General features: G+C 53.7%; 1 protein-coding gene across 1 annotated transcript; it reads left to right on the top strand.

The window, feature by feature from the left end:
- Nucleotides 1-1,828: 1,828 nt before the first annotated feature.
- Nucleotides 1,829-26,950, top strand: LOC133755576 (general transcription factor 3C polypeptide 1-like; the record flags this gene model as incomplete). The annotated part of the gene is made up of 6 exons (XM_062185662.1): nt 1,829-2,074; nt 3,988-4,164; nt 4,413-4,556; nt 6,602-6,698; nt 10,883-11,006; nt 26,259-26,950. Coding segments are annotated over 6 exons (811 nt in total), but the record flags the coding sequence as incomplete, so codon positions are not given.

Here is a 26,950-nt window from a genome sequence, read left to right as displayed (position 1 = left end):
GTCCTTGGTGATGAAAGCCGTTGGCTGAGATGATCCCTAGGAGAGAGCGGGGCCAGTGCTCCTGGGCTTGCGTTAGGTCTGTGTCCCAGTGAACCCAGGCTAGGTTAGAAGTGCATCCAGGCCACTTACCCGGCCTGGCACCGTGGCTTAGCCAAGCCACCCTGACCGTGCTCAGGACACTTTACCTTACAACTGGGCAGAATCATCAGCACAAGCCCGGTGTGCAGTAAGGCGTTTATGGAATGCTGTACTGCAGTGACAAGCAGGGTGGTTGTGTGCGGGTTGACTTTTGCACGAGGTCAAAAGTGAAAGCAGCACGTGGTGGGGATTGTGTTCTGGTCGGCGGCCTTCAGCGGAGCTCTGAGGTGCATGGACATTGCAGACAGAGTGGAGGATGAGGAGCTTCAACAGAAGACAGAAAGGCGTCACTGCAGAGGGGCCGGGCAGTCTGGCCAGAGTGGTTACCTGGGAGCTGGGGAGAAGTCGGGATTTGAGAACGCAGAGGGGGGCCGGCGCTGTGGTGTAGCAGGGCATCATGCATGGACACCGGTTCGTGTCCACCTGCTGGTGCGGCTGTGAGGTTCTGCAGGGGGTGGCCCAAGTGCTTAGACCCCTGCTCCCACGTGGGAGACCTAGAGGAAGCTCCTGGCTCCTGGTCTCGGCCTAGCCCAGTCCCGGCTGTTGGCAGCTGTTTGGGGAATGGACCAGCGGATGGAAGACCTCTCTCTCTGTCTCCCTCTCTCTAACTCTACCTTTCAAATAAATAAAAGTAAACAACAACAACAACAAAAATAGAAGAGCACAAAGGTCCCAGAGGGGGCAAGAAAAGGCTTGAAAAGTGGATGTGGACCAAGCCTCAGCTAGACTGGTGCAGGGTGTGAATGAGATTTCAAAGGAAAGCTCACTCTACGGGGCTGACTGGCTAGGAGAGAAAGCACGTGTCAGAGATGCTGAGGCCAAGGGACAGTGTCGCACCAGGGAGGTACTTGATTGGAGGGGGGAGGGGCACTCACAACCTTGGATTTGATAGACAACTGGAGACATTGCACAGACAGGACTGAGGGTTCAGAGGTGAGAATGGTTCACATGAGCATGATGGTTAACACCATGGAAGTAGATAAGGGTACCCAAGAGATGGACAGATGATGTCTTAGGGGAGGAATGCCCTGAATCGCTCAGTCCCAATGTGGTGGCCTGGAGTCCCACAACCACGTTTGGAGGGAAACCAAAGGGGGCCGTGACTGGGGCCAGTAAGGCAGTTTGGGTCCCAGCACCCAACTTCTTTTTTTTTTTTTTTTTTTTTTTTGACAGGCAGAGTGGACAGTAGAGGGAGCCAGAGAGAAAGGTCTTCCTTTGCCGTTGGTTCACCCTCCAATGGCCGCCGCGGTAGGCGCGCTGCGGCCGGCGCACCGCGCTGATCCGATGGCAGGAGCCAGGTGCTTCTCCTGGTCTCCCATGGGGTGCAGGGCCCAAGAACTTGGGCCATCCTCCACTGCACTCCCTGGCCACAGCAGAGAGCTGGCCTGGAAGAGGGACAACCGGGACAGGATCGGTGCCCCGACCGGGACTAGAACCCGGTGTGCCGGCGCCGCAAGGCGGAGGATTAGCCTGTTAAGCCACGGCGCCGGCCCCAGCACCCAACTTCTGGGGCCAGCTTGGGAGACCCTGGGAAGGTCCGCATTCTCTCTTCTCTGTTGTTAAAAGGCAGGACCCTGCTTGTCAAGGCTGTTTGCATCTTGCAGTAGGGACACTGCAGTCTCAGCTCTTTCTCTCTGATCTCGGCTAGAGCCTGTCAGAGGCACTCACTGCGCAGGCGTCATTGCCGAAGCTCAGCTGGGTTTGCCGCCTGTGCTTTTCCCCCTAGGTACGAGGAGATTGACTTGGAAACTGGCATTTTGGAGTCCAGGAGGGACCCGGTCCCTCTGGAGGATGTCTACCCCATTCACATGATCTTAGAGAACAAGGATGGCATCCAGGGCTCGTGTCGGTACTTTAAGGAGAGGAAGAACATCACCAGCGACATCAGGACCAAGTCTCTGCAGCCGCGTTGTACGATGGTGGAAGCCTTTGACAGGTAACTGGTTCACCCCCGTCAGGAACCCCTCACGTCAGGGGTGTGGTCAGAGCACTCGGCTCGGGTCTTTGGCCCCAGCGTCTCTTGGAGGTTGCCAACCCTGCTCTAAGCCAGCTCTCAGCCCGCTTCACCCCACTGCAGCTGGGCTGATTGAGGTCAGGGCTCCTATCTGTCCCTCTGTTTGTGTGCATGGTTGCGGCAGGCAGCTGACATTTGGAAGTTGCCTTTTTGTTCTCTTGTCCTAGCTGGGCCCTGGGCCACAGAGCCATCCCTGTGCAAGTCCTCAGGAGGTCAGCCTCTTGAAGGTAGAGACCGGCTGTGTTTATCGTAGCGTTCTGGCACTTGGCGCAATGCTTGGGCAGTATCTGATGTCACAGTCAGCAAACCAGAACCAGCAGGAGTCACTGAGCCAGATAATTGCCAATGATGTCCAGAGTCATTGGAATTACAATGGTGTGGGCTAGGAAAGCCATCTGGGGAAGAAAACAAAGAGCAGCAAAGCCACTCCACTGCGTTCAAACTTTCTCCCAAGTGACCTCTTAGAATTTAACTTAGTGAGGGTTTTGAGAAAAAGGATCCTGAGTTTGTCACCCTGAGCGTCATGTGGACTCTGTTTACTATGTGTTAGCATCCACTTGGAAGACAGGCCATACGGTCCTCGCTGACTTACACAGACAACTCATTATAGGCCCAAACAGTGTATTGACACAGCTTCTTCCTTTTTCTTTTTGTCTGCGTGGTGGTGGAATCAGGGGGAAGGAAAGCCATCAGGCTAGACAGGTCTGGGCGGTGTGGCCAGGCTAGGGCCGGGAAGAAGGGAGAGGCGAGGGCTTGGCAGCCCATGAGCTGTGGCATGTGGACCCTTGGTGACTCCTTCACCCAGGAAAGGGAGGCCTCTGGTCCAGTAACATGATACCACGTGGTGAGCAAGGGGCGTGCTCTCCACAGCACCTCCTGTACAACTCCCTGATGCAGGGCCAGGGCTGGGCTCCTAGAGTGTGCATGGGGAGGGTCGCTCTGCCCCAGGCATGAGCCTAACTCAGGCCAGCCTCTGCTGGAGGTAGAGCTTCAGCTATCAGTGGGAGCGGTGGACAGCTTGGACTGTGGGTCCCTGCATGGGAATGAGGCGTCTTGCAGCACCTTGCTTGCAAACTTTTTACTTCTTTCTGGACATTATCTTTGACCCATCAGATCTGTTGTCCAGCAGAGAGAAGTCACTGACAGCACAGTTGGGTGTTGCTGACTCTGAAGGTCTATCAGTCCAGTGCACTTGGCATGGTCATTCACTTAAGTACACTTGCTGAGCACCCACCCTGTGCCCAGCTCATTCTAGGCACTCAGGGTATCCTTATGAACAAGTTGGGGGTGTGCCTGTGTTTGAATTAAGGAGGATGGACGAGAATGTTGCCCGCCCCCTCCTCCCCCCTTGGCTGTTTGTGAGTGCTAGGTGCTGTGAAGAGCCTGGGAATGGTTGAGTGGGACTGGAGCTCTGGCTGACGTTTTCTGGAAGGCCTGGGTGATGGGAAGGAATCAGCCATCTGAGGATCGGGGACAGGGCAGCAGCTAGGCAGACGGAAGAGCCAGGACAGTGACCCTGACACTTCTTACTGGCACAAGAAGGCCCCTGTGGGTGAAGATGAAGTGAGCGAGGCAGGGGGGGCCTTCCAGGCCGGGGCGAGGGTGTGGATTTGGTCTGAGTGCCTTGGCGAGCCCTGCAGGGCATCAGCCAGGAAGTAACAGGTCAGCCCTGTTCATTCAGCACACTGTGGGGTTCTAGGACGGCAGACCCACTTCGGAACATGATGGCCTTCTGGGAACCCAGAAAACGATAGTTCTAAATCTGCTTTTTCAGATTTCCATTTTCATAAAATCGCTTCGACCTGTTTCTTCACGTGGGTGTTTCTGACTTGCAGGTGGGGGAAGAAGCTGATCATCGTTGCCTCCCAGGCCATGCGTTACCGGGCCCTGATAGGCCAGGAGGGGGATCCTGACCTGAAGCTCCCCGACTTCTCCTACTGCATCCTGGAGCGACTGGGCCGGTCCAGGTGGCAGGGGGAGCTGCAGCGAGACCTGCACAGCAGTGCCTTCAAGTAAGGGGGAGGATTTGCATGTGGGGCTCACTGACCACCACAACCTGCCTCCCAAATGCAGGGGCTGCTGCCTTGTCTTCCCTGGGGATTTTTAAAAATCTCTGACTGTTCTCTTGGGTTGGCTGGGTCAGTGTGTGTCGGTGCGTACGTCTGGGGGAGAGACTCCCTACACTGTGGTGCTAAAACTACCAGCAAACCAAAACGACGTGACCCACACCCTCCTCCCCTTCCCCCTCCTCCTCCTCCAGGGTCGATGCTGGGAAGCTTCACTATCACAGGAAAATCCTGAACAAAAACGGGCTCATCACAATGCAGTCCCACGTGATCCGGCTGCCCACTGGAGCCCAGCAGCACTCGATCCTCCTCCTCCTCAACCGCTTTCACGTGGACAGGTATGCTAGAAGGGAACAAAGCCTTCGGCGACTTGTACTGCAGCCACGAGCGTGATGCTTTCAAAAATCATTAGAGGCCAAATGAGAATATGACTGTGGCTTTCCAAAGAAGACATTTAGTTGTCTGTTTCTGTTGAAAATAAGTCCTGCTCACTTAGAAAGCCTGGAAATTAGAAAAGGACAAAAAAAAAAAATGCCTGCTACTCTGTAGCTCAACAATGGGAACTTTTATCATTTTGGTGAGAACTTTTTTAGTTCTCATTAAAGGTGAGAACCAAAGGTGTAAAAAAAAAAAAAACATCAAACTTGAGTTGCTGTGGTGGCAGAGTTGTGGTTGGATTATGTCCATTTCAGATTGGAGGTTTTTGCAACACAACCGTGATAATCCACCCACTGGGATAAGAAGGCAAGGTTCTGCCAAGTGCTTACAGTGCAGGATACTCTAGCTGGGTATCATAGCGTGGGCTGTGCTATTGCACAGGCTGTTGTAATAGGCACACTCCTTTTTGAGGACCAGGATGTCTCTGAGAGTAAGTTACCTCTCACCCGTTAATCCTTGCTGTTGGGGAGACTAATTTCCTGGCACAGCGATGGGAGAAAGAAAGCTTCCACCACCCCGCAGAGGTCTCACTCTAATTCTGGCAGCCCCATGCCCTCCTGAGTGAGAAGAACAGAAGCCAAGTGCAGGGAGTGAAGGACAAGTGGGTGCCTTTGAGTGGCCCACGCCTGGCCACCAGTGCCTGGAGTGGAGGTGGGCAGACGGACAGGGTGGTTGAGGAAGTCCCTGCCCTTGACCCTGGTGGCCAGGGCCAGCCTCCAAAAGGAAGGGGAGTGAACAGTCAGGATTAAGTGTCCCTTTCAAGTTGACAGTGCCTACTGCCTTGCCCAGGGCTTGGCCCAGACAGTGCGTGATACTCATGTGCAGCCTGTCCTGACTCCAAACCTCCAGGAACAAAAGCCGCCCCTGTGCTCCGGTCACGTGTCTGGTAGTCCTGACTCGCCTTCAAGCACACCCACCATCAAAATGTCCCAGACTCCTAGTTTATCTTTCAGTCTCTGTTTTGGAAACCTGCATTGAAGAGAATTCTGTTTGGTGAATTGGTTTCTAGTTTCTAATTAGTCACACCATCCATTAGTTACATGATGCTGTTACTGCACTTGTAGTTGGTGGGCGGCCTGTAATCTACAAAGAACGTAGGGTGAGAATCCTGGGGAAGGGGAGGAAGCTCCGGATGAAGTCAGGCACTGTACTCCAGTTACTGCCTTTCCCTTGGGCAAAGGTGCTGACCACTATGGACTGTGGTTTCTTCTGTGTAAGATGGCCATGACTCAGTGCTCCTACGCATGGTAGTTCATGTGCTGTACATATCTGCCCCTTCATTCATTCTTTCACCGATTGAGAAGTGGGTGCAATGTTGAGGTCTCATCCGTGTGCTCTGCCTTCCCCTTGGATGTGAGTCAGGCCAAGCTGCCCTCATGTGGCTGACCTGTGTCCCTGCTCCGGGCTCCCCAGGGCACACGCAGCCAGGAGCCCTGAGCTCTTCAGTTGAGTCTTTTGGTGACCATGAGCTTGGAAGTATTTATTGTAACATCCGCTTCATTATAGAAATGAGCTGACAGGTGGAATCGGGCACGCTGTGAAGTCAGATGGAAAGCAGCTCCAGATTGAGCGAAGTGTCAGGAGGGCGTGAAGTAAGCACTGGGTTTAGGGAAGGAAGACTCAGGCTAGCGTCTTGGACCTGAAGTTTGGAAAAAGCTGATTCACTTCTCGATGTAATTATCTCCATCTTTCTTTGCCGGGTGATTTATAAGGAAATGTTGTAAGAAAAGCTTCCTAGACTTCAAAGTGTTATAAAAATGTCAGGGCTCAGGGCTCACATTGTGGTGCATAGAGCATGTTGAGCCACCACTTGGAACACTGGCGTTCCATATGGGTGCTGGTTCTTGTCCCAGCTGCTCCACTTCCAACCTGGATGATGGTTGAGACCTTGAGCCTGGGCCAGACGGTGAGTTTGAAGAAGTCAACTGTGTGGTGTCTCTCGCAGGAGGAGCAAATACGACATCCTCATGGAGAAGCTGTCGGTGATGCTGAGCGCACGGAGTAACCGCATCGAGACACTGGGCAGGCTGAGGGAGGAACTGGTGAGCTGGGAGGGGGGGGCGTGGGGGGGGGGGCCCGGGGTGCCAGGCTGACCCTGACCTGTGCCCAGCCTGGCGAGCTGCCTCAGCCTAGACAAGGAATTGCAGCCCCGAGCCCTGCGGTGCACCCCAAAGGATCGGGCTGTCTTCCCTTTTGGAGGGTGAGAAAAGGCTCAATGCCAGGGCCCGATTTCCCTGCCCTCCCAGCCGTTGCTCTTGGCCCAGCTGTCAAGGTTCACACGGAGAGTGGTAAATCCTCAGGTTTATACTTCCTCCCGTGATTGTCCCCAGCGGGCTTAGGCTGCGATGACGGAGCAGAAGAGGAGAGGACAGGGCCCAGAGCACCTCGGCCCTGCCTCATCTCTGGTCCAGGAGCAGTGACTGAGTCACAGAGTGAGCACGAGAGGAAGAGCAGAAGGGAGGGGGGGTGCTGCTCCCTGCAGGAGTGCACGTCAGGAACAGGAGGGCGCCAAGACAGCCCTGGAGGTTGGAGCACAGAGCGTCGCATGTGAGGTGAAGGTTCGTGGGGACCTGCTCTGTGGTCACATATCACAGCCACGAGGACTGTCGTTGCCACTGGTCCTCCTGTGCCACACTGGTGCAGCTCTGGTCTCCGATTTCCTCGTTCGGAAATCAGAACTCGCTGCAGGGTCACTGCACGCCCAAGTCTCTTCAAAGCCAAGGTTATAAACCAGAGGCTTGTGGGTCACACCTGGCTTGTGAAAAATCAATTTGACTTAGCTTTTTCTTTTTTTTGAAAATGGAGATTTCATATACACACCTAGGTGTGTATTTGGGGAAAAAAAACCTCCATTTTCCTTTCTCCAGCTTCCCTTGAAAAATCTGCAGCTCTGAGCCTGCAGCCTGTCCTGACAACAGTGAGCTGGAGCTAGGTGTGCACTGGGCAGCCCCCGCCCCAGCCCCCTCCTTTGTGTGACCCTCAGACCCCGAGGCCGAGCGTCAGCGCCATCTGTGATCACGTGCACCGTGCTTTCTAGCTGACTAACAAAAGTAGGAAATAAAAGGCCGCTTGAGAAGGCCTCTCTCAGGAGACCCTAGCAGAGGTGAAGGAAGTCCCGACCCCCCACACTGGCCCTGGCTGACTTCGGAGATTGGAGACTTCTGCCCTGGAGTTGCTGGGGCAGGGAGCTGGGGCTGCTGTGCCCTGGGGTCAGCACTGTGGGCTGCATGAGAGACAAGAGTTGACTGCTGCAGGCCATTCTTTCACTTATCCATTCAACAAACACCGTAGCAGGTGTCTCCTTTGAGTCAGAACCGTGCTCCACCCTAAGAGGGCAACAGCGAACCAGGGTCACGGGTCTGTGTCACAGAGCTGTTCTAATGGAGGGGCAGGCGAAGAATGCCTCCGAGCTCAGTGACAGAGGCCGGGGACAGCTTCACAGGGCAAGTGACACTCCAGGGGGGCCCTTGCCCAGGCGGACAGGTGCATTGGCATTTCAACCGAGGAGAGCAGCTCACGCAGAGGCCCGGAATTGGGGAGCCCATGGGACGTTTGTAGAGGTCACTGGGGGTGGCTGATGCTGGGGTGCTGGGGGGATGGCTGGAAAAGAAAGGGGACCTATGATGCTGGTCCTTGGGCCAAAGCACTGCTGAGTGTTTGGGGAAGATGGACAGGCCAAGGGAGGGCCATTGAAATGGGTGGGGGTGGCAGCCGTGGCCAGGGAGGCCTGAATTGTTTTGAGAAGCATTTTAGGGGTGAAACGAACCGGTGAGTGGCTGAGCCAGGATGTCGAGGCGCAGGAAGCAGAAGGACCTGAAGATGAAGTCCATGTAGCTTCCATGGTCAGAGCGGGTGCTGCTGGCCAAGGTGCCTGGCCGTGTTGGGGCCTGGTGGATGTTTGTCAGATGGATGCGTGAATGAAGCACACAGCAGTTGGGAGAGAAGGAGGCACAGGACAGATTTGATTTTTTTTTTTAAAGATGTATTTATTTATTTGAAAGGCAGCATTACAGAGAGGCAGAGAAAGAGAGAGAGGTCTTCCATCTGCTGGTTCAATCCCCAAAAGGCCGCAAGGGGCGGATCTAGGCTGATTCATTCCAAGCCAGGAGCCAGGAACTTCTTCCGGGTCTCCCACATGGGTGCAGGGTCCCAAGGACTTGGGCCATCTTCAATGGCTTTCTTCAGCCACAGCAGAGAGCTGGATCAGAAGTGGAGCTACTGGGACTCGAATCGGCGCCCATATGGGATGCCAGCACTGCAGGCAGAGGCTTTACCCACTACACCACAGCACTGGCCTGACAATTTTGATTTTAAGATTTATTGAATGTGCAGATCTTCTGGGACATTCTGCTGGCCATGGCTGTCAGCAGCAGGAGTCAGAGAAGGCTGAGAGGGGTTTGGTGAAGAGTCAGTCTGGGATGAGGCTGGGGCCATGAACTTGGGTGCTGTCTCTTGAAGAGTGAGGAGGCTCCTGCTGCTGCTCCCTCTCTTTGCTGGGCAGATGGTACGAGTCCTTGATGACAGCCCCTGGAAGGCAGGATTACATCATCCTTGCTCACTTAGGGTGGTCCAGGCCTCATGCCATATGTTGAGGGCTGGGGGATTGATGGATAAGTTTCCATAGGGTCTTTCTGTGATGCTGGGGACCCGGCTAGATTAACGATGGACGCCATTTACAAGCCACTGGGTCTGAATGGGCCCCGTGGGAGTCATCTGTGGTTTTGGGTGCCCATATGTTCTGCTGAGCGTCCACCTGTGTGGAGGAAGCCACCCCGGGCGTCTGTCTGCTCACTGCCTCTCTCTTGGAGGGTAAGAGGAAGCCTAGGAGAGGCACAGAGCAGCCCTCAGTCCTGCGTGCCTCCTCCGGTCCAGTCTACCTTAGAGCAGTGGCACCTTGCCTTTCTCTTCCAGGTGCTACACAATCCAATAGCAGCAGTGGTCAGGAGGGTGGGACACAGGAGCCAGATGGGCCCAGTGTAGGACAACGCTGTGATAGCGGTCGCCTTAGGAAATGCCCTTTCCTCTCAATGACAGCTACAGAAAAGCAGCCCAGAAATGGGAATAAACAGCAGCTGACCTTCGGTTTCACCATCCGTGGTTCTGATAGGGAGCATGAAGGCCGCGGCCCTGGGGACAGCATGTCCTGCTGAACGGAAGCAGCCGGTCCTCAGCTCGCGCCAACTCCAGGGGCAGTGGGGGCTCGGGCAGCTGCACTTCTGGCACTGGTTGCCAGATCTTACATCTTAAGGGAAACCAGAATCTGGTTTCTGGTTTTTTGTCCCCCTGATATGAAATCTTCCACCCTGATGTTGGGAAGTGAATTACTTTTTTCAGAAACATGTAGCCGTGGGCATTTGGCAGAGCAAATGAGACGCTAGTTAGGATGTCTGCATCCCATATTGGCGTGCCCGGGTTCAAGTCCCAGTGCTGCTATTAATTCCTGCTTCCTAAGCTGGGGATGGCTCCAGTACCTGGGGCTCTACCGCCCACATGGGAGATCTGGATGGGGTTCCTGGCTCCTGGCTTTGGCCTGGCCCCGCCGCCATCTGTTGCAGGCATTTGGGGAGTGAATCAGTGGACAGGAGCACCGTCCTCTGTCCCTGTCTTTGACTTGCTCCCTCTTTGTCTCTGCCTTTCGAATCAATACATAAACACGTAGAGGGAAAGGCGTGCCTTTGACGGCCCCTGCGGTGAGACAGTGAATGCGATCGTTGTGGTCCTCTCCTCCTGGGCAGAAGTAGGAGCAGTACCCTGGATGTACCCTCATCGTTTGTTGTAACTTCATAGCTGAACGACTTTCTTAAAAACATCCCAAAAGGCATTTTAAGATATATTTTCTCCTATTTGTTCCCCTACCTGTAGGAGATGTATGATTAATATTCTTACATGGTTAAAAAGATCCACACACTGTGCAAGGGCCCATGTGGAAAGTCTGCTTCCATCTCTGTGGCCACCTGCCTCATTCCCACCCTGTGGTCCCCTTGGGGATCTCGTTAGGCAGACACCTGTCCACGTCTTGGCCTCAGAAGGTGGTGTTTGGAAACCAGGGCTCTGGGCCTCGTTTTATTCCTTGAGAGCATTCCTTGGCTGTGTTTGCTGGGCAGTGCCTCCAGCGTTTCTCCACTCGAGAGCCCAGTAGCTCAGGTCCTGCACTGGCTCACGTCTGCAGCTCCCCAGTGGTTTCGGATTCCTCGCTTGCGCCTGACAGTTGCTTTTGTCTTGGCAGGGGCTGTGTGAAAGGACGTTTAAGCGCCTGTACCAATACATGCTGAATGCCGGACTCGCCAAGGTCGTGTCTCTTCCCTTGCAAGAGATTCACCCTGAATGTGGGCCCTGTAAGACCAAGAAAGGTAAAGATCCGAGGCTCAGCTCTGGTCCCGGGTGGGCTGGGCTGGGCTGGCCTATGGCTCCTGTCCGTCTTCCCAGCCCAGCCTTTCTCTCCGGGTACCCTCTGCCCTGCAGTAGGATGATTCACTTATTTATGCAACTCTTTACCCCTCCGTGCCTGGCTCAAGTCCTTCCCTGTAAGAAGCGTGTGGGGAATGTTTGCCGAATGGAAGCGGGGCAGGCTTGTACCCCCCAACATGCCAAGTTCGTGGTGTCCTTTGCTCCTTTTTTTTTGGGGGGGGGACTTAAAAACATGCTATTTTATTTTTACATATTTGAAAGGCAGAGACAAAAATCTCTTCATCTGCTGGTCCACTTTCCAAATGCCTGCAACAGCCAGGGTTGGGCCAGGTGGAAGCTAGTAACCATGAAATCAATGCAGTCTCCCACGTGGGTGCAGGAATCCAAGTATTTGGCTTATCACCACCGCCTCCCAGGGTGTGCATTAGCAGAATCTGACGCCAAAGGTCGGATCCACTCTTTGCTATTTAGGTCAAGTCTCCAGAGGTCATTGAAAGCAGCATTGCAGCTACTCTGGGTGCAGCCTCCACTAAGCCTCTCTGTTCTTCAGCCAGCCTTCTCCAAGAACCTCTCTTTGTGCCACGTGGCCTTGTCGCCTGGCCCCGGTGCTGTTGTCACTGTTTCACATGTCAGAAAATTCAAGTGAAAATGCCGAGTAACTTAGGAGAGGTCAAGCGCTCTGTATGGTAGAGATAGGATCTGAAGCTTCTAAAGCAACGAAATGAAAGACGGGACGCCCTAAAACCTCCTGGGGTCCCTTCTTGATCACTGTCAGTCCGGATGAGCCAGAACCATTTTAAAAGCTGGGAGTCAGAGCTTTCAGTAAAAGAGGAGGAATAAATGCATTCATTTGCCCTCTACCCAGACACCCCGGTCGTGAAGAGAAGGGACTGGCAAGAGAAGATGGGACAGGAAGTGGCGGGGGGAGGGCTGGTGACAGGATTTTGACGTCAGACACAGGTGGACTGATGGTGACTGACTGAGCAGCTGGGGGAGCTGGGCGCCTGTGAAGGGTGGCAGTGTGGATGGATGGCTCAGAACCGGAAATAAATGGAACAGCTGCAGGTTGCAGGCACCTTGGAAGGCGCAAGGGTGGATGGGCCTGGCGGGGAGAAGACTGGTTGGCAATCTGTGGGAGAAGACGTCCCCCTGGGCCCCCTTCCCTATAGTGCTCAGCCTTTCCCACAAAGACAGAAGTCTGGCGGTATCCCAAGGCAGACATAGGACCAGGCCGGGGCCACTGCGGTGCAGAGAATGGGGACAGTGACAGTCTCTGTTGGTGAGAGTTCCCTCAGTCTCCTTTCCCAGTGGCGCTGCCTCTTGGTCTCTCCTGTCGTTTGATGGTGACATCCTCTGGTAGCTTCCTAAGAGGGAATGTGGACTCCTGGGACACTGACAGGCAGACTGCAGCCCCCTAGACCAAGGCTGGAGGCTGGCTGTTCTGAGAGAAGAGTCCTCCCAATACTGAAATCTGGGGGTCTCCCAGCAAAACAGCCACCTGTGCTGGCTCAGCCCACACTGGTGCCCACTCGATGACAGCCTGTCTCCTCCTGCTCCCCCCACTCCACAACACAGGACCTCGGCAGTGTTTTAGTTTATGTATATATGTATATAGTTTTACTTATTTGAGAGGCAGAAAGAGAAAGAAATAGAGAAAGGTATCTCCCAGCCACTAGTTCACTCCCTAAATGCCCCAACCACTGGGGCCAGGAGGCAGGAATGCAGTCCAGGTCCCCAGTGTGGGTGGGAGGAGCTCAGTTAACTGAGCTATCTCGCTGCCTCCCAGGGTCTGCATTAGCAGCAAACTGGAGTCAGAGTCGGATGTTGAACTCCACTGTGAGGGGCAGTCCCAGGAAGCTAGGCTAGCGAGCGGTGGAACAGGTACTCTACTGTGGGATATGGGCATCTTCTTTTTTTATTTTAAAGTTTTATTTTTTATTTGAAAAAGTTACAGAGAGAGGTAGAGAAAGAGAGAGAGGTCTTCCATCTGCTGGTTTACTACCCAGATGGCCACAACAGCCAGAGCTGCACCGATCTGAAGCCAGGAGCTTCTTCCAGGTCTCCCATGCAGGTGCAGGGGCCCAAGGACTTGGACCGTCTTCTACTGCTTTCCCAGGCCATAGCAGAGAGCTAGATCGGAAGAGGAGCAGCTGGGACTAGAACTGGTGCCCATATGGGATGCTGACACTTCAGACCAGGGCTTTAACCCACTGCGCCACAGCACAGGCCCCATGGGCATCTTAACCACCTGACAAAATGCCCACCCCTAGGCAGCATCTTAATGCTTCACCAAATATTTGTGGAAACTAACATTAAAAGAGTGGCGGGAGCCTGTGTTGGGGCATAGCAGGTTAAGCTACTGCCTGCCATGCCGGTATTCCATATGGGTGCTGGTTCCAGTCCGGGCTGTTCTACGTCTAATCCAACTCACTGCTAATGCACCTGGGAAGGCAGAGGGAGATGGCCCAAGTGCTTGGGCCCCTGCCACCCACATAGGAGACCTGCATGGAGTTCCTGGCTCCTGACTTCAGCCTGGTCCATCTCTGGCTATTGTGGCCATTTGGGGAGTGAACCAGCAGATGGAAGAGCTCTGTCTCTCTTCATCCCTCTCTGTCAATCTGCCTCTAATTAAATAAATCTAAAAAGAAAGAAAATAACAAACAGGAAGTAGAAACAAAGTGGGGAGCAGAAGAAAATTTACAAATAAGAAAAAGATCCTCAGAAAAGAGAAGGTATAGCATCCATGAAAGTAGAGCAAGGGGCTATGAGCAGAAAATAAGAAAGAACACTTGGAAATAAAAGAATTCGGACTAATCGCAATGATAGATTTAGTGAAGAAAACCATCAGATAAAGTCAAATCTCCCAGAGAGAACAAAAACTCAGAAGAGATAGAACATGGGAGAAGCAAGTTGAAGAGACTGAGCTTAGAGGCCCTCCACCTACATAATTGGGGGTGGGGAGGAGGGAGCACACCTAGGACTGAAGAGGAGGTTATGAGAAACGACGCAAGGCGTTTTCTCGGCTCTGAAAGAACTACGTTTCCAGATCCCGAGGCCTGTCAGTGCCTGTCCTAATGAACACAAAGAAATTCACGCCCTGCAACTTCAGAAAACCTAGGGTAAGAAGCCTCCAGAGAGGAGACCTCCGAGGGCCCTGGGGTATCCGAAGCTGGGGGAGTTGGAAGTTCGGGGTGTTGAGCCTTGCCATCGGTCAGGAACCAGGACAAGTTCAGGCATGTCTGTACTCAGGGCCTCCTGTTAGAGGCTCCTGGCGGATGTACACCGTGCAACGATGGGTGACACCAAGAGATGGGGAACTGTGGGGTTCTAGAAGCAGGGGCAGGAAGCCAGGCCAGCGAGTGGCTAGCGAGATGGCCCTGGGGAGAGCAAAGCCCTGAGTGACAGGTGCCTGGCTCTGTGTGTGTGTCTAGGGTTAGCTACTCGTCTGTCAGAGTCAGCATGAATTAGTGGATGGCACGCAGGAAACCAAGCAAACATGAAAAAGCAAAGGCACTGACTCCAAGGAGAAGGAAAAGGTATACAAGAAAAAACTGCTTTGGACCCATGGGCTTGGCCTTGTGGGTGGAGACTGGTTCCAGCAACGTCCTCAGTAGGATGTGCACTGAGCCAGGGCCAACCCACAGCGTCCCCAACACTTAGACCAGTGTCCTCGCCAGGGCCGGCAGCCCCATTTGTTGAGAGAGTGCGAGTGCCGGTCTATGGGAACTCTGCCCCTTGGTTTCCCGGCCACCCTGTCTAGCTTCCCTGGGGCTAAGCAGTCTTGTAGGGGAGATGGTGGGGCCTCAGTAGTACAAGGCCACAGGGGTGGGCACACGGAAGGAAGCCTCTGGGAGGTAGGGCAGCCATCCTGGAGTGGAACTTCATCTCTGGTTGTTCACACCCCCTTCAGTGCCGCGAGGACATGTGATTGACTAAATGACGGGCTCGCGGGGGGCGGGGTGCTAGCCTTGACGTGGGGAGAAGGTGAGGAGGGAGGGCTGGGTCCCATGGTGAGGAGGAAAAAGCTCCCGGAACCGAGCGGTGCCTTGGAGAACACGGCTGCTAAGGGATTCTCCAGTGCCTGCCGCAGAGGTGGGCTGATCCACTGGGGCCTGTCTTATTCCCTGACCTGCAGGATAAAGGTTGTTCGGTGTAGACTGGTTTGGGCTTTGTTTTTTTGTTTGTTTGTTTGTTTGTTTTGCTTGAAAGTGGAAAGAAAGCAAGGAGCAAGTTCAGTTCCCTAGAGAAGCCCAGGGAAGGCTGCTGTGTGACTGCAGGCCCCTGGAGATGCAAGGAACCCCTTGAAGGTCACAGGCGCCTGAGCAGACTGACGCGAGAGCCCTGTGCGCAGAGATCTCGTCTCCTCACTTCCTGTCAGGGTGACCTTCGGCACCTCAGTTTCCCCACAGTACACGTATTCCAGGGGTGTTGTGAGGCTTACAGGCCACGGCGTACACAGAACAGGGGCCGCACACTGGCCGCCCGCAGGCCAGCTGTCCCAGTGTGTTTGTTGAGGCTCCCACTGTCTCCTTTCATGGAGTTTGTTGCGGGTATTTAAGAAAAATTTTCACCCAAAAAGTCTGACCCCGAAGTGCTCTGTAAAAATAACATGAGGCAACCTTGAGTGACAGTTTGTTAATAGCGATTGGCTGGGCAGAGAAGCACCACCCCCTTTGCTCTCTGCCTGGCCCCCGGAGGGGTATCTGTCCATAGAACCTATCCATGGGAATGGGAGAAGGAGACTTCTGGAAGAAGGGTCAGCATGACTGGGAGCACCAGGAATGGGGGCTGTGTCTCCTCGCGTGATGAAGAGGGCAGGCCTCCGGTTAGAATGAGTAACACACGTGCACGCAGAGGCTCGCCCATTCCCAGGTGGTCCCAGCACCCACCCCTGCTGGCACACGGAGTCTCAGTTACTTATCTGTGTGGCTTTTTCCCAGCTAGGACGTGAGCTTCTCGAGGGTGGTAGCCGCACCCTATGTACTTTCTAACCATAAGGCCTGTGCAGTATCTCCATGGCACAGCTCAAGCGCTAAGTCGGTGCGTAGCCAGTGTGATTTAATTAAGCACCACTTCAGTTACTTTTCCTGCACAGGTGGAAGGGTTGGCTGCAGTTTACAGGGGGTTTTGCCTTGAGCCTTGTCATTCTGGTTTGCAGATTAACATAAAACCTTCCTTCTAGGCATTGTGGGGTAGCAAAGGCTTAAGTGATAAATAAAGATGATGCATCACGTCATGTAAATTTGCAGGTGTGCCTGAATACACACGAATTCGCGTGAACATTCCTGAAACAAAGAGTTTGGGTTTAGGCACCTTCCAAATGCATATTTCACTGTGTGAAGAGATGCAGTGCTCGGTTTTGCACAAAGCTAAAAAACCTTGGTCTTGAAAACAAGCACCCTGAGCTGATCTGTTTTGCAAATCGGGATTCTTCCCTGCAAGTGTTACCAGTCATCCTGTGTTTATTAAATTGTGTAGAGAAGGAATGCAGGGAAATAGATGTGAACGTGACAGTCCCGCAGAAGCACAGTAGAATCAGGCAGTGCAGAACTGCATTGATCACAGGTGGGAGTGACTGACGGGCATTGTGCTCCTGCAGCCTGAGGCCTGCGGCTGTCATTTGTAGACTCTCCCGTTCGGTGACAAGGAGAGTCCTGCACCGAGGTGCGTGGCAGATGGTGAGGGTCCGCACTCCCCTGGTGATGACGTGGAGTTCTGCCTTGCTGTGAGGATGGCTGGGGCCGGGCTGTTGTCTGCATTGCCAGAAGGAATTCAAGGATGTAACTTAGATGAAAGGCAGCAAGGAAGCAAGATTTAAAGAGTGATTTACAATCAAAGTGGGTGTAACAGGAAGGAGTGTGGGCGTGCTCACAGGACAGCTGCACCGCACCAGGTCAGGGTCCATCCCTTTATTTGACCTAGAGGCATACAGAGTGTGTCTGGGGCAGGATTAGGGTATAGCCTTTTCTAGAAATCGCCGAAGCGTCATGGCGTCAGGTGCCTGATGGGAGTGGGAGTGTCAGCCATGGTCATTTTAGCATAATGAGCAGAAGGTTAGCACAGGGATGCAGCCAGTAGCTGTATCGGATGCTTTTAGCCAGTGCCAGTTCTAGCAGCAAACACTGCAGAAGTTGCATTGTTTTTTGCCACGTGGACGGGGTGGAGGGTTTGGATGCCGCAGGTGGGGCTACAGCCCAGGGGAGGCTTCAGGGAAGTGCTGGTGGTGTCAGCTCCTCCTTGCCAACATCACAGCGACTCTTCAAAAATAAGCAAGTTCAACAAAATCTCAGGACACCAGATGTTTGAAAATCCACTTTATTCCTAAATACTACTAATGAGCAATCTGAAAATGAAATTTGGAGAACAATTCTGTTCCCCATAACTTAAGAATAAATTTAACGAAAGAAGAACAAAATGTATACCTTGAAAACCGCAGAACGTGGTGAGTAGAAATTTACAATTGAAGTCAATGGAAAAACATCCCATGTTCCCAGGTCGAAAGGCTTAACATCATGAGGATGGTAATTCTCCCCCAAATTAATCTGATTCCACACAGTCCATTTCAGAATCTCAAGCTGAGTCCTTTCTGGAAGCAGTCAGACTGTTTCTAAATTAAAATTCATAAGGAAAATCATAAGGGACCCAGAAAGGTAAAACAATCCTGAAAAAGAATACACCAGAAGAACTCACACTTCTCACTTTCACAGCTCACTGCAGCAGACATGGGGAGCCTTTTTCTGCCACGGGCCATTTGGGTAGTTATGACATCATTTGCCAGCCATTCAAAATTATCAGCTTTGTTAAAATTAGCTTGCTGTAGATTTATTGAATTTCGAGTTCTGCCTGTGGTTGCCTTGGCGGGGCCAGACCAAATGGTCTTGCAGGCTGCAAATGGCTTGTGGGCTCACTGTTCCCCAACCCCGCACTGTAAAGTCACAGTAAGCAGAACAGTGCGGTCTAGCTCAAGGACAGACATGTAGATCAGTGGAGTAGAATCGAGAGTCCAGAAATCAACCCATTGGTCTGTAGTCAGCTCATTTCCACAGGGTGGCAAGGTCATTTCCTGGAGAAAGAGTGACGGCTCACAAAGGGCCATTCAGATTCTGTACGGAGTCGCTGGTAGCCTTTGATGTGGATTTTATCAGGCCCAGAACCTCAGCCCACAGTGCCCCTGGAAAGATTAACTGGGAAGCTAAGGGAGTGGCGTGATTGAGGAAGGTCTCAGTGCTGCTTCTGTAAATCAGAGCCTCTGCGAGAACCCACAGGCAGGATTGCAGGCCTTAAGGTTCATCCGTCTCTCCCAAAGCCGATATCCCGGTGTTAGACTTCAGATGTTAGACTTCGAGATGTTTTCAGGAACTCACAGCCCTGATCAAACAAACTAATATCCAGTCTACCCTTAGAGCCATATGGATTGCAGTCTACCTTTGCCATTCCAAAGGAAGCAGGCTGGCCAATCAAAGGAAGGCCACATGTACTGTGGACCAACCAGAGGCCCACACACAAGCAGATCCCACCGTGCCTCCCCAGCTTGGAACTCTAAGATTCACTGCCTTGACTCCCGTGGGGAACCCAAGTGTTGAGCCTTGGCTGCCTGACTCTGTGCTGTGTGTTATGCAATAAATGTCTCCTTTTTTCCAATCACCCGATGCCCATGATTGGTTTACTGCACTCTGGGTGTGCAGGCCCAGTTTGGGGGGTTCTTTGGCAACCCCTCAGCTAGTTTTGGGGTAATTCTGTAACAGTTCCACTTTACAGGCAAGTCCAGAATAGGGACATGTGAAAGGAATTAGTGATTGCTATTTGTTTTTATAGATTTATTTATTTATTTGAAAGAGTTACACAGAGAGAGAAGGAGAGGCGGAGAGAGAAGTTTTCCATCTGCTGGTTCACTCCCCAGTTGGCCGCAATGGCCAGAGCTGTGCTGATCCGGAGCCAGGAGCTTCTTCCAGGTCTCCCACGCAGGTGCAGGGGCGCAAGGACTTGGTCCATTTTCTGCTGTTTTCCCAGGCCACAGCAGAGAGCTGGATCAGAAGTGGAGCAGCCGGGATTCGAATTGGCACCCATGTGGGATGCCGGCTCTGCAGGTGGCGGCTTTACCCACTACGCCACAGCGCTGGCCCCGATTGCTAGTTCAAGGGTAGAGGACTGACAGTTAAATGGGTTGGAGTAATGAAAAGGTTCTAAAAGGGACAGGTGAGGAATGCAGCCTGAGAATGCACTAAGAGCCATTGCCATGTACACCTTAAATGGGTAAATTCAATAAGACTGTTAAATTTTTAAGTAAAAACAAAGTGAAGAACAGGGTGCAGTAAATTACAGTCATTAAAATGGCAAAAGGGGACATTTGTAAAGCTGTAATAGGATTAAAGTGTACAAGCTGAGAAAAAAGAGAAATGAGTCATATTATGAATGACTACAGTGAAATGAAATAAAATGTAAAGACTTATACCACTTTGAAGCCAAAGAAACTGAAAATCAAACAAGAAGGATAAAAGGTGAAACAAACATAAAAGGAATAGGGAAAAATGATCAGAAGTTTTAAAAGCCTCTCAAAGTAGTGGTGATAGTGGGAAATGGTTAAAACAATTAAAATTAGCATAATTTCTTTAAGTTAAAAGTGACAAAAGTGGCATTAGCTTTAAAAAAAAAGTAATTACTGTAAGTAATTAAATGAGTAAAAGAAACAAGAACATTTTAATACCATTTTTAAAAAGTAAAAGAAAGGTAAGAACTGGAACTCAGGAAGAGTAACATTCCCCTCCTGCAGTGGAGAGGCCTGAGACGGCTCTCCCAAGGATGCCCGGGCACCCGGGAAGCGCTCTGTCAGGAACTGGGCTTTTCCTTCCTCTTCCTTAATCCTGCTTCTGTAGGTAGGAGGGTGTGCCTAATTAGCTATTCAGATGGGGTGGGGTTTGGGTGGGGCTTGTACTGCTCACTTCCCTGGCCCTTTGAGAATCTCAGGAGCATCCATGGTAACTCTGCAGGGGCTGGAGCACACCTGCCGTCATCTCTAGGGAAGGTGTCATGGGGTCTGGTACGTGGTGGGGAATGGGTGTGGATCAGCAGGTAGGGGGCGGGGGCTGTGCAGTGTGCGGCCACAGCGCAGGTGCTGCTGGCAGGCTCTTAGTGCCTCGCTGCTTACTTAGCTACCTCCTTGCTTGCCTCAGTGGGAGCTATCACCTCTCAGCAGGAAAACGTGCTTGGCCAAACTGCTTTGGAAAGCTCCTGCTGGGGGCAGGTGGGAGGCCAGAAGGGACTGGGAAAAATCCCCGGGGATCAGACTGGGACAGGAGGGACCTTTCTAGGATGTGGCCTGCTGATGGCTTAGGGGGATTGAGAAGTGGTGCTTCCTGAGACAGGAGGAGCCAAAGGCAAGTGCAGGCCCTTGTGGGCACATGGATGTCCATCCAGGGTGACAGGTCTGGCAGCAGAGGTGTGGTTGGCTGCTGTTACCTTCTTAGACTCCGAGCCCTTGAGAAAGGTCCGCTACGGTCCTTGGGGTCAGTCACTAACTCGGCCCCCGGATTTGGAGGGGTGATGATGCACAGGGTGTCTCCTGGTGACACTGAAATGCTAGACCAAAAACGTTCAGACTCGTACAGGTCCCTAAACCTTCACAAGCCCCCGTGTGGATTATTGTCAGCACCCTTCTTTGCTCAGGTGATTAGGAAGAAAACCGTAGATTCTTGCTGTCAGACATCCCCAAAACTGGTTGGCGGGGTTGGCTTAGAACCGCAAAACTGGGTCCACTTGCCTACCGCAAAGTGAGGCAATGCCTGGCAGGGGGGTGGTGGGAAAAGATGTTTATTGCAAGGTGCAGGGCAAGGAGTCGGCTGCCAGTGCACAGTCTGGGGGAGTCAAGGCAGTTGGGTGTTGCCATTCAAAGCTGGGTTGAGCCCTGTGTGGGTAGGCTTGGGTGTGGGCCTCTGGTAGCTCCCAGTGCGCTTGGCCTGCCTTCCATTGGTCAGCGACGAGGGCCAGCTTTCCTTTGAGACGGCAAAGGTGGACTCCAGTCTGTCTGGGTCTGAGAATCGCTTGGGGACTAGTTTCTGAATTGTGACTTCCTGTGAAAACTCTCAGAATAGAGGTTAGCATTGCCATGCTCACTGTAGGGGCAATCACAAAGTTACCATAAGTGGTACATTTGTTGCCCAGTGGAAGTCTTTATAGGTGTCCTGTATATAAGACGATGGGACATAATTGCTTAAAAGAGGAAGGGACAAGGTGAGATAATGGCAGATTCTTCTGTTCTACTGTGTTCCTTCTCGGGCGGGCAAGGGAGTGGGGATAGAAAGCCCATCAAGACCCTGTGGCAGACCCTGCGGCAGGCCCTGCGCTGCGTGTTCTCTGTTTTACTCTAATCCTTCTACCAGCCCAGCCTGCCGGTTATTCTTTTCTCTCACTGCTCAGAAGGCAGAGGCACAGTTCAGTAGCCTAAAGGCCGCAGAGAGGGTGGAGTGTGTGTCTGGAGCCTGGCAGCTGTCCACACCCTGTGCTGCCTCCCTGGGACACTGGGCGGGACTCCTGAGAAAGGGGGAGTCAGGCAGGGGAGTGCCTGGGGTCTGAGCGAGGCTGAGGACAGCTCCCAGGGGCCTGAGAGTCTGCAGGCGGGGCCTCCCTTCAGCCTCCATCCCACCGGCCCGTTGTCCTCATCCACCACAGTGACAGCTGCCAGTCAGGCCTGAACATCAAGCCTACAAAATAAAAATACGGTGGCCTTTGCATGGCACGCACAACTTCCGCTGTCTGCCTTTCTCCTCGTTCTTCTCTCTCCTCCCCTCTGCCCCACCACCCACTTCCCAAGAGGCCTGGCCGTTTCCACCTCTGAGCCTTTGCTCAGACTGTTCCTCCTGCCCAGAATGCCTGTCTGCTTCTGTCTCATTAGCCCGATGTTACATGTCCTTTAATACCCCACCCAGATGTCGTCTCCCTGCTCACCCTTCCCCTGCCTGGCCCCAGCCTGTCTCTTTGTCCTTTCCAAGCTCTATGCATGCAGGAAATAAGACCCTGCAGTTCTACTTTCTTGCCTGCTTTTATTTGGCCACGGTTATACAGCCAGCAAAGACTGGTAGAAGCAGGTGCACACCACACACTGACCCTGGAGTCCGGGCTTTTAACTTGGGTGTTGCCCTCCTCCATTATTCCAGTGCCACCCTCACTTCTGGGCTCCCGGCCTCTGATCAGGTCTCTGTGCAGTCATCTAAAGCAGTCACCTCCTCCAGATTGTCCCTGGAGCACGTGTAGGCATTTCCCAGACTGTCAGAATGATTCCCAGCACCGACCAGCCGAGCCCTGGGTCGGTGTGTGTGTGTGTGTGTGTGTGTGTGTGTCTGTGTGTGTCAGGGCAGGGAAAAGGGGATGACTGTCTGCATTCTGGGGCATCTGCCTAGCTCACCAGTCAGACCTTGCCTCTGCCTGTGACCCTGGAGTCCCTCTGTTCTCATCTGGCCCTGGTTCTTCCCCGGGCTACTCACGCCCTTTGGCTAGGCACCCCGATGCGCATGCTCGCTGGGAATGTGAGAAGCGCTGGCTGCTGGGTCCCCTTCACAGCCACACTGGCTTTTCCTGGATGCTGAGCGGTGCTTTCTGGCAGAAACTGAAATTGAAGGTAGCCTCGCCAGGTGACCTCACCTGCAAGACCCAAGCCCGATCCCACGACCCCTCAGAACCTCATCTTTTTCCCAAAATGGCGGTCATGGCACAGTTTGTATGATAGGTAAAATTGGTTTTAAAAGCACCTTGCATGATGCCTGGTTCTTCCTGGGCACTCGGTAAGGATTTGCTGCATCCCCTCTCCCCCTCTGCACCTTCGGAGTGTCTGGATGTATCCCGCTCTGCTATTGTCTTGCCAAAAGCCCCAGGTGTCTGTGAGCATGCGTGGTGGCTGGCTGCCCCCTCCAGCCTTAACTTGTGTGGGGACCAGGCAGGCCCCAATTCCACCCAGGGCCTTCCTTGTAGTGGCGGGGCAGCTCAGAGTGACAGGCCCATGAGCCAGACGAGAATGGTTCACCATGAAAATGGAAAACCCAATGCTGGTACAACTCTGGACAGTGGGGAAGGATGAGAGGGCTGTGAAACTCCCTGAGCATGGCCCTGTGGACTCAGGACATGTGGGTGGCACTGTTCTTCCTTTACCTGCTTTGTCTCTCCGGGTGCCCCCTGCAGCCCCACGAGGCTGGATGCCATCACTAGCTCCAGTTTGCAGGCAAGATGGTAGAGGCTGCTGGAAGTCCCCCAGCCTCCCAAGCTCTCTGACAGAGGCAGGGCTCACACCCCAATCCGTGAACTGCTCTGCTGCCATGGATGCCAAACGACGAGGCCCCGGGAGAGAGCTCCGTGGTCAGCGTGACAAGACAGACGCAGCCTGGGAAGTCAAACAGGGCTTGCTTGTCTGACGGAAACAGCAGCACATCAGAGCCACACAGCACGTGGCCTTAAAAGCTCAGCAGCTGCCCTGTGGGTGCAGCACTCCAGGCCTCCCAGAATCAGCACACCTCACTGGGCCCAGTGTAGATGTGCGTGAGCAGACCCACCTGCAGCTCTCTTCTGCGTGGGGTGCTCCTTGTCAGTCCTGGGCTGAGGTGAAGGCTGGCAACAGCTCGTAGCTCTCAGCTGTCACCCTCAGCCACCTTTGTCTTCCTAAACCCCGTGCTCTGAAGCAGAGCAGGAATGAGGTCCCACTCCTGTCCAGGAGCCAGGCCACTGTGACTACTGTCCAGCAAGGGGCTTGGCCTACAGAAAGATGGGACCGATTTCATGCTAGGTGTGGTGAGCTCATAGTGGCTGAGAAGCTTGTCTGGAGGCAGAGAGCCTGGGCTTAAATCCTAGTTCTGCCGCCTTGAGCCATCCTCTTACCACTCTGGGCCTCAGCTTCCACTTCTGTAAAAATGGAGCCTAGAGGGTCCTGCCTGCCGCAGGCTTGTGAGAGGTTAAGTTGTGCACTGCGCTGGTATGGTGCCTGGCCCACAGCAGGTACTCGGTTCCTCCCTACCCACACCTTCTCTCTGAGCCCCTAACGTTTGTCATTGTGAGCCCGTTTACTGACCGGAAAGTGAAGGGTGTTACACTCAGGGACTCCCAGGGCCCCTGGAATAGGAGGCTGCAGAGCTGGGCTGAGAACCCTGCCTGCCTGCCCCCGGAGCCCAGTTTATCCCTGCACCCCCTGAGACACCCACCCCGGCTGTCAGTAGAGGAGGCTGTGGCGCCCTTCCAGGATGGCAGTGATGGCAGATGCCAAGGCCTGCCGTAGGGTGCGGGCAACTTGGCTCCCTTACCGTGAGAAGAGCAGGAGCCGCCAGCCACGCTGCTCCGCTTCCCCCCATGTTTCCTTTGGGGCTGTGTCCTTTCCTGGCTCATCAGCCCCCCAAGGAAGGAATGATGCTGGCTGCGGGCTGCACCTCCCAGGTCTGCCCCCCACCCCCCCACCCCCCCCTGTGCTGTCTTATACCACTGCTCAGGCAGAGGCTGGAGCCCCTGGCCTCTGAGCCACTCGGCTGTCCCCAGTGCCCTCGCCCTCCTGGAACCAGGGTGCACCTCATCAAAGGTTTAGACCTGAGGCTGCAGAGCCACACAGCCCGGTAAACCCCAGCCCCTCACCGTCTCAGGGATGTGGGTTTGGCAGATCCACTGCTCCTAGGTGTCACGTTCACCCCGTGGACGATGGGCATGATAGCGCCTCCCTAGGGTTGTAGGATGGTCATCGTGGGTCATAGAGAGCTGGGGCAGTGCCCAGGACCTGGTTCACGCTGACGAGTGGTCCGAGTATTGTTATCAGGAGCAGTCGGTCGCCCCTGTGAGTGCCATGGTAGGGACAAGGGGTTGGGAGGGGTTTGACCAGAGGAAGAGCCAAAGGGGCATGGCTGGGTGGGTGGTGGCCAGTGCCAGCTGCCTTCACAGCATTGCACTGTTACAACAGCCCAGGCAGTTTCCCCACCAGCCTTAGTCAGCAGACTGATGTGTACACACAGGGATGCTACACAAGGATGGAGCACTGAGAGACTGGGCCCTGTAACCCAACCCCTCTTGGCAAGCAGTAAAGTAGTTCAGGGTACTGAACATCAAGGCCACCTTCGGAGACCTCTGGGAGGGCTGGCCCAGGGCAAAGGGTTCACAGGAGAGTGGGGACGATGGCCTCGGGCATCAGCTTGGCACGGAACGCTTCCCTGCTCACAAAGACAGGAAGTTTCCCGTCCCCAATTTTTGGCAGAATAAACACAAAGCTCAGGGAGCCTTCATTCCCGCCATTCTTGCCTGGTCCTCCACCTCCCGGAGCTGGCCCTTACTCCTGACGGAATCGGATCCCACACTGCTGGGGGGAAAGTGCTTTATCTTCAGTGTACAGGTTAGGAGCATGAGGCTCCCAGAGGCCACGCGGCTTAGCTGAGGTCACACTCAGGAAGGGGCAGAGGCAGGACTTGAACCCACAACCCTGGGGTCCAGAGGCTGCCCCTGCATGAGTCTCCTCCCCTCTGCACAAGCCAGAAGGAGCCGGGGTGCAGGGGCATGGGGTGCGCGTGTGAGGTGGACACACATGGGAGGTGGAATCCACTCCACAGGGAGGAGGGGAGTCTGTCTCCATGGTTACGCTGCACCTGAGCAAAACACCACACACAGACTGCCGTAGCCTTGAGCGTCAGGCTACGTCCTCCCGGCAGCAGCCTGCGAGAGCCGACTGCCAGGGCTTCCACCCTGCCCGCCCGCTCCCAGCGCCTTCCTTTTTCATTAGTTCCGTTATTAAACCTGGCACTTGATAACAGCCCAATGTCTTCTAATTATTTACGGGTTCACCTTCAGAGCACCCCGCGAGAGAGGATCCTGCTGTGCATTTCTGTAATATTCTGAGTTACCAAGATTGTCTCATTGATCCTCCCACTTAAGGCCCTGTCGGAGCTCCGGGAAGCAGTCTGGATGGTCCCCACGCACACCCGCAGGGACACCGAGGCCCAGAGGGGCAGGGACCGTGGTTGAGGGCTTGACTGCAAGTCAGTTCTTCTCCCACTCCTAGAAAAAGGGAGAGTAAAGGGGCTTCCTCTAACTGCCAGTCCTGGTCATTGACAATGGTCCCTGGGCAGCTGTGTTAAGAAGGATCCTGAGGCAGCATCCAAGATCTGTAGGAATCAGTCAGGGATGCGGGCTGTGTCGAGGAAGGGGCGGGGCTGGCACCTGTGCCCGTATTTCCCATTCCTTCCTAGGACAGCAGCCAACGTGCCTATAGAGGTTTCACAGTGGTTCCCATGCAGAAGACGCCATGGAGGCTCCCGGACACCCCACAATGCACGGGATGCCCTCACATCCAAGAACGGTCTGATCCCAAATGTGAGCACCCCACCGTGGGACACAGAGGAAACAGTGTCCTGCCTAGTACTCAGGACCAAAGTGACAACAAACAGGGCATGGTGGGTGGGTCCAGCAACATGTGAGACTCGGCAGGCCTGGGGTCATCATCATCAACAGCAACAGCAATAATAACAGGGTCTGGCAGCTGATCGAGAGAGAGGAGTCTGGGTTTTTATATTATTGTGGTTGTGACTGTGCCTGCTCCTGTTCTTGTGCACCAATAGTCAAAAATGGTTTCCACAAACCAAGAGTGTGTCCTTGGGGTCTATCAATAGGACCATTACCTGTAGCACAAGGGAGGGGACACTCTCCTCTCTGCTCTTGGTGTTTAGATTCAGTCCCGGCTGCCCTCCACTGAGAGTAGTGCTAGTGAATGGGACTTGGACTTCTGGAGGGGACCGGGGGTGGGGGTGACTTAGCTACAGGGAAACTGAGGCTGTGTCTTACTCCTCCACTAGCAGCCTGTGGTTCTCATGTTCAAGAAGATGCAGAGACAGGTCCTGCGCTCGTTGACTGCACACCTTCCAGGGAGTGTAAACCAGGCACA

Source organism: Lepus europaeus, unplaced genomic scaffold, assembly GCF_033115175.1.
Source record: "Lepus europaeus isolate LE1 unplaced genomic scaffold, mLepTim1.pri SCAFFOLD_568, whole genome shotgun sequence".
NCBI lineage: Eukaryota > Metazoa > Chordata > Mammalia > Lagomorpha > Leporidae > Lepus > Lepus europaeus.
The sequence above is the reverse complement of the archived record's forward strand: the minus strand, read 5'-3'. Positions and strand labels throughout refer to the sequence as shown.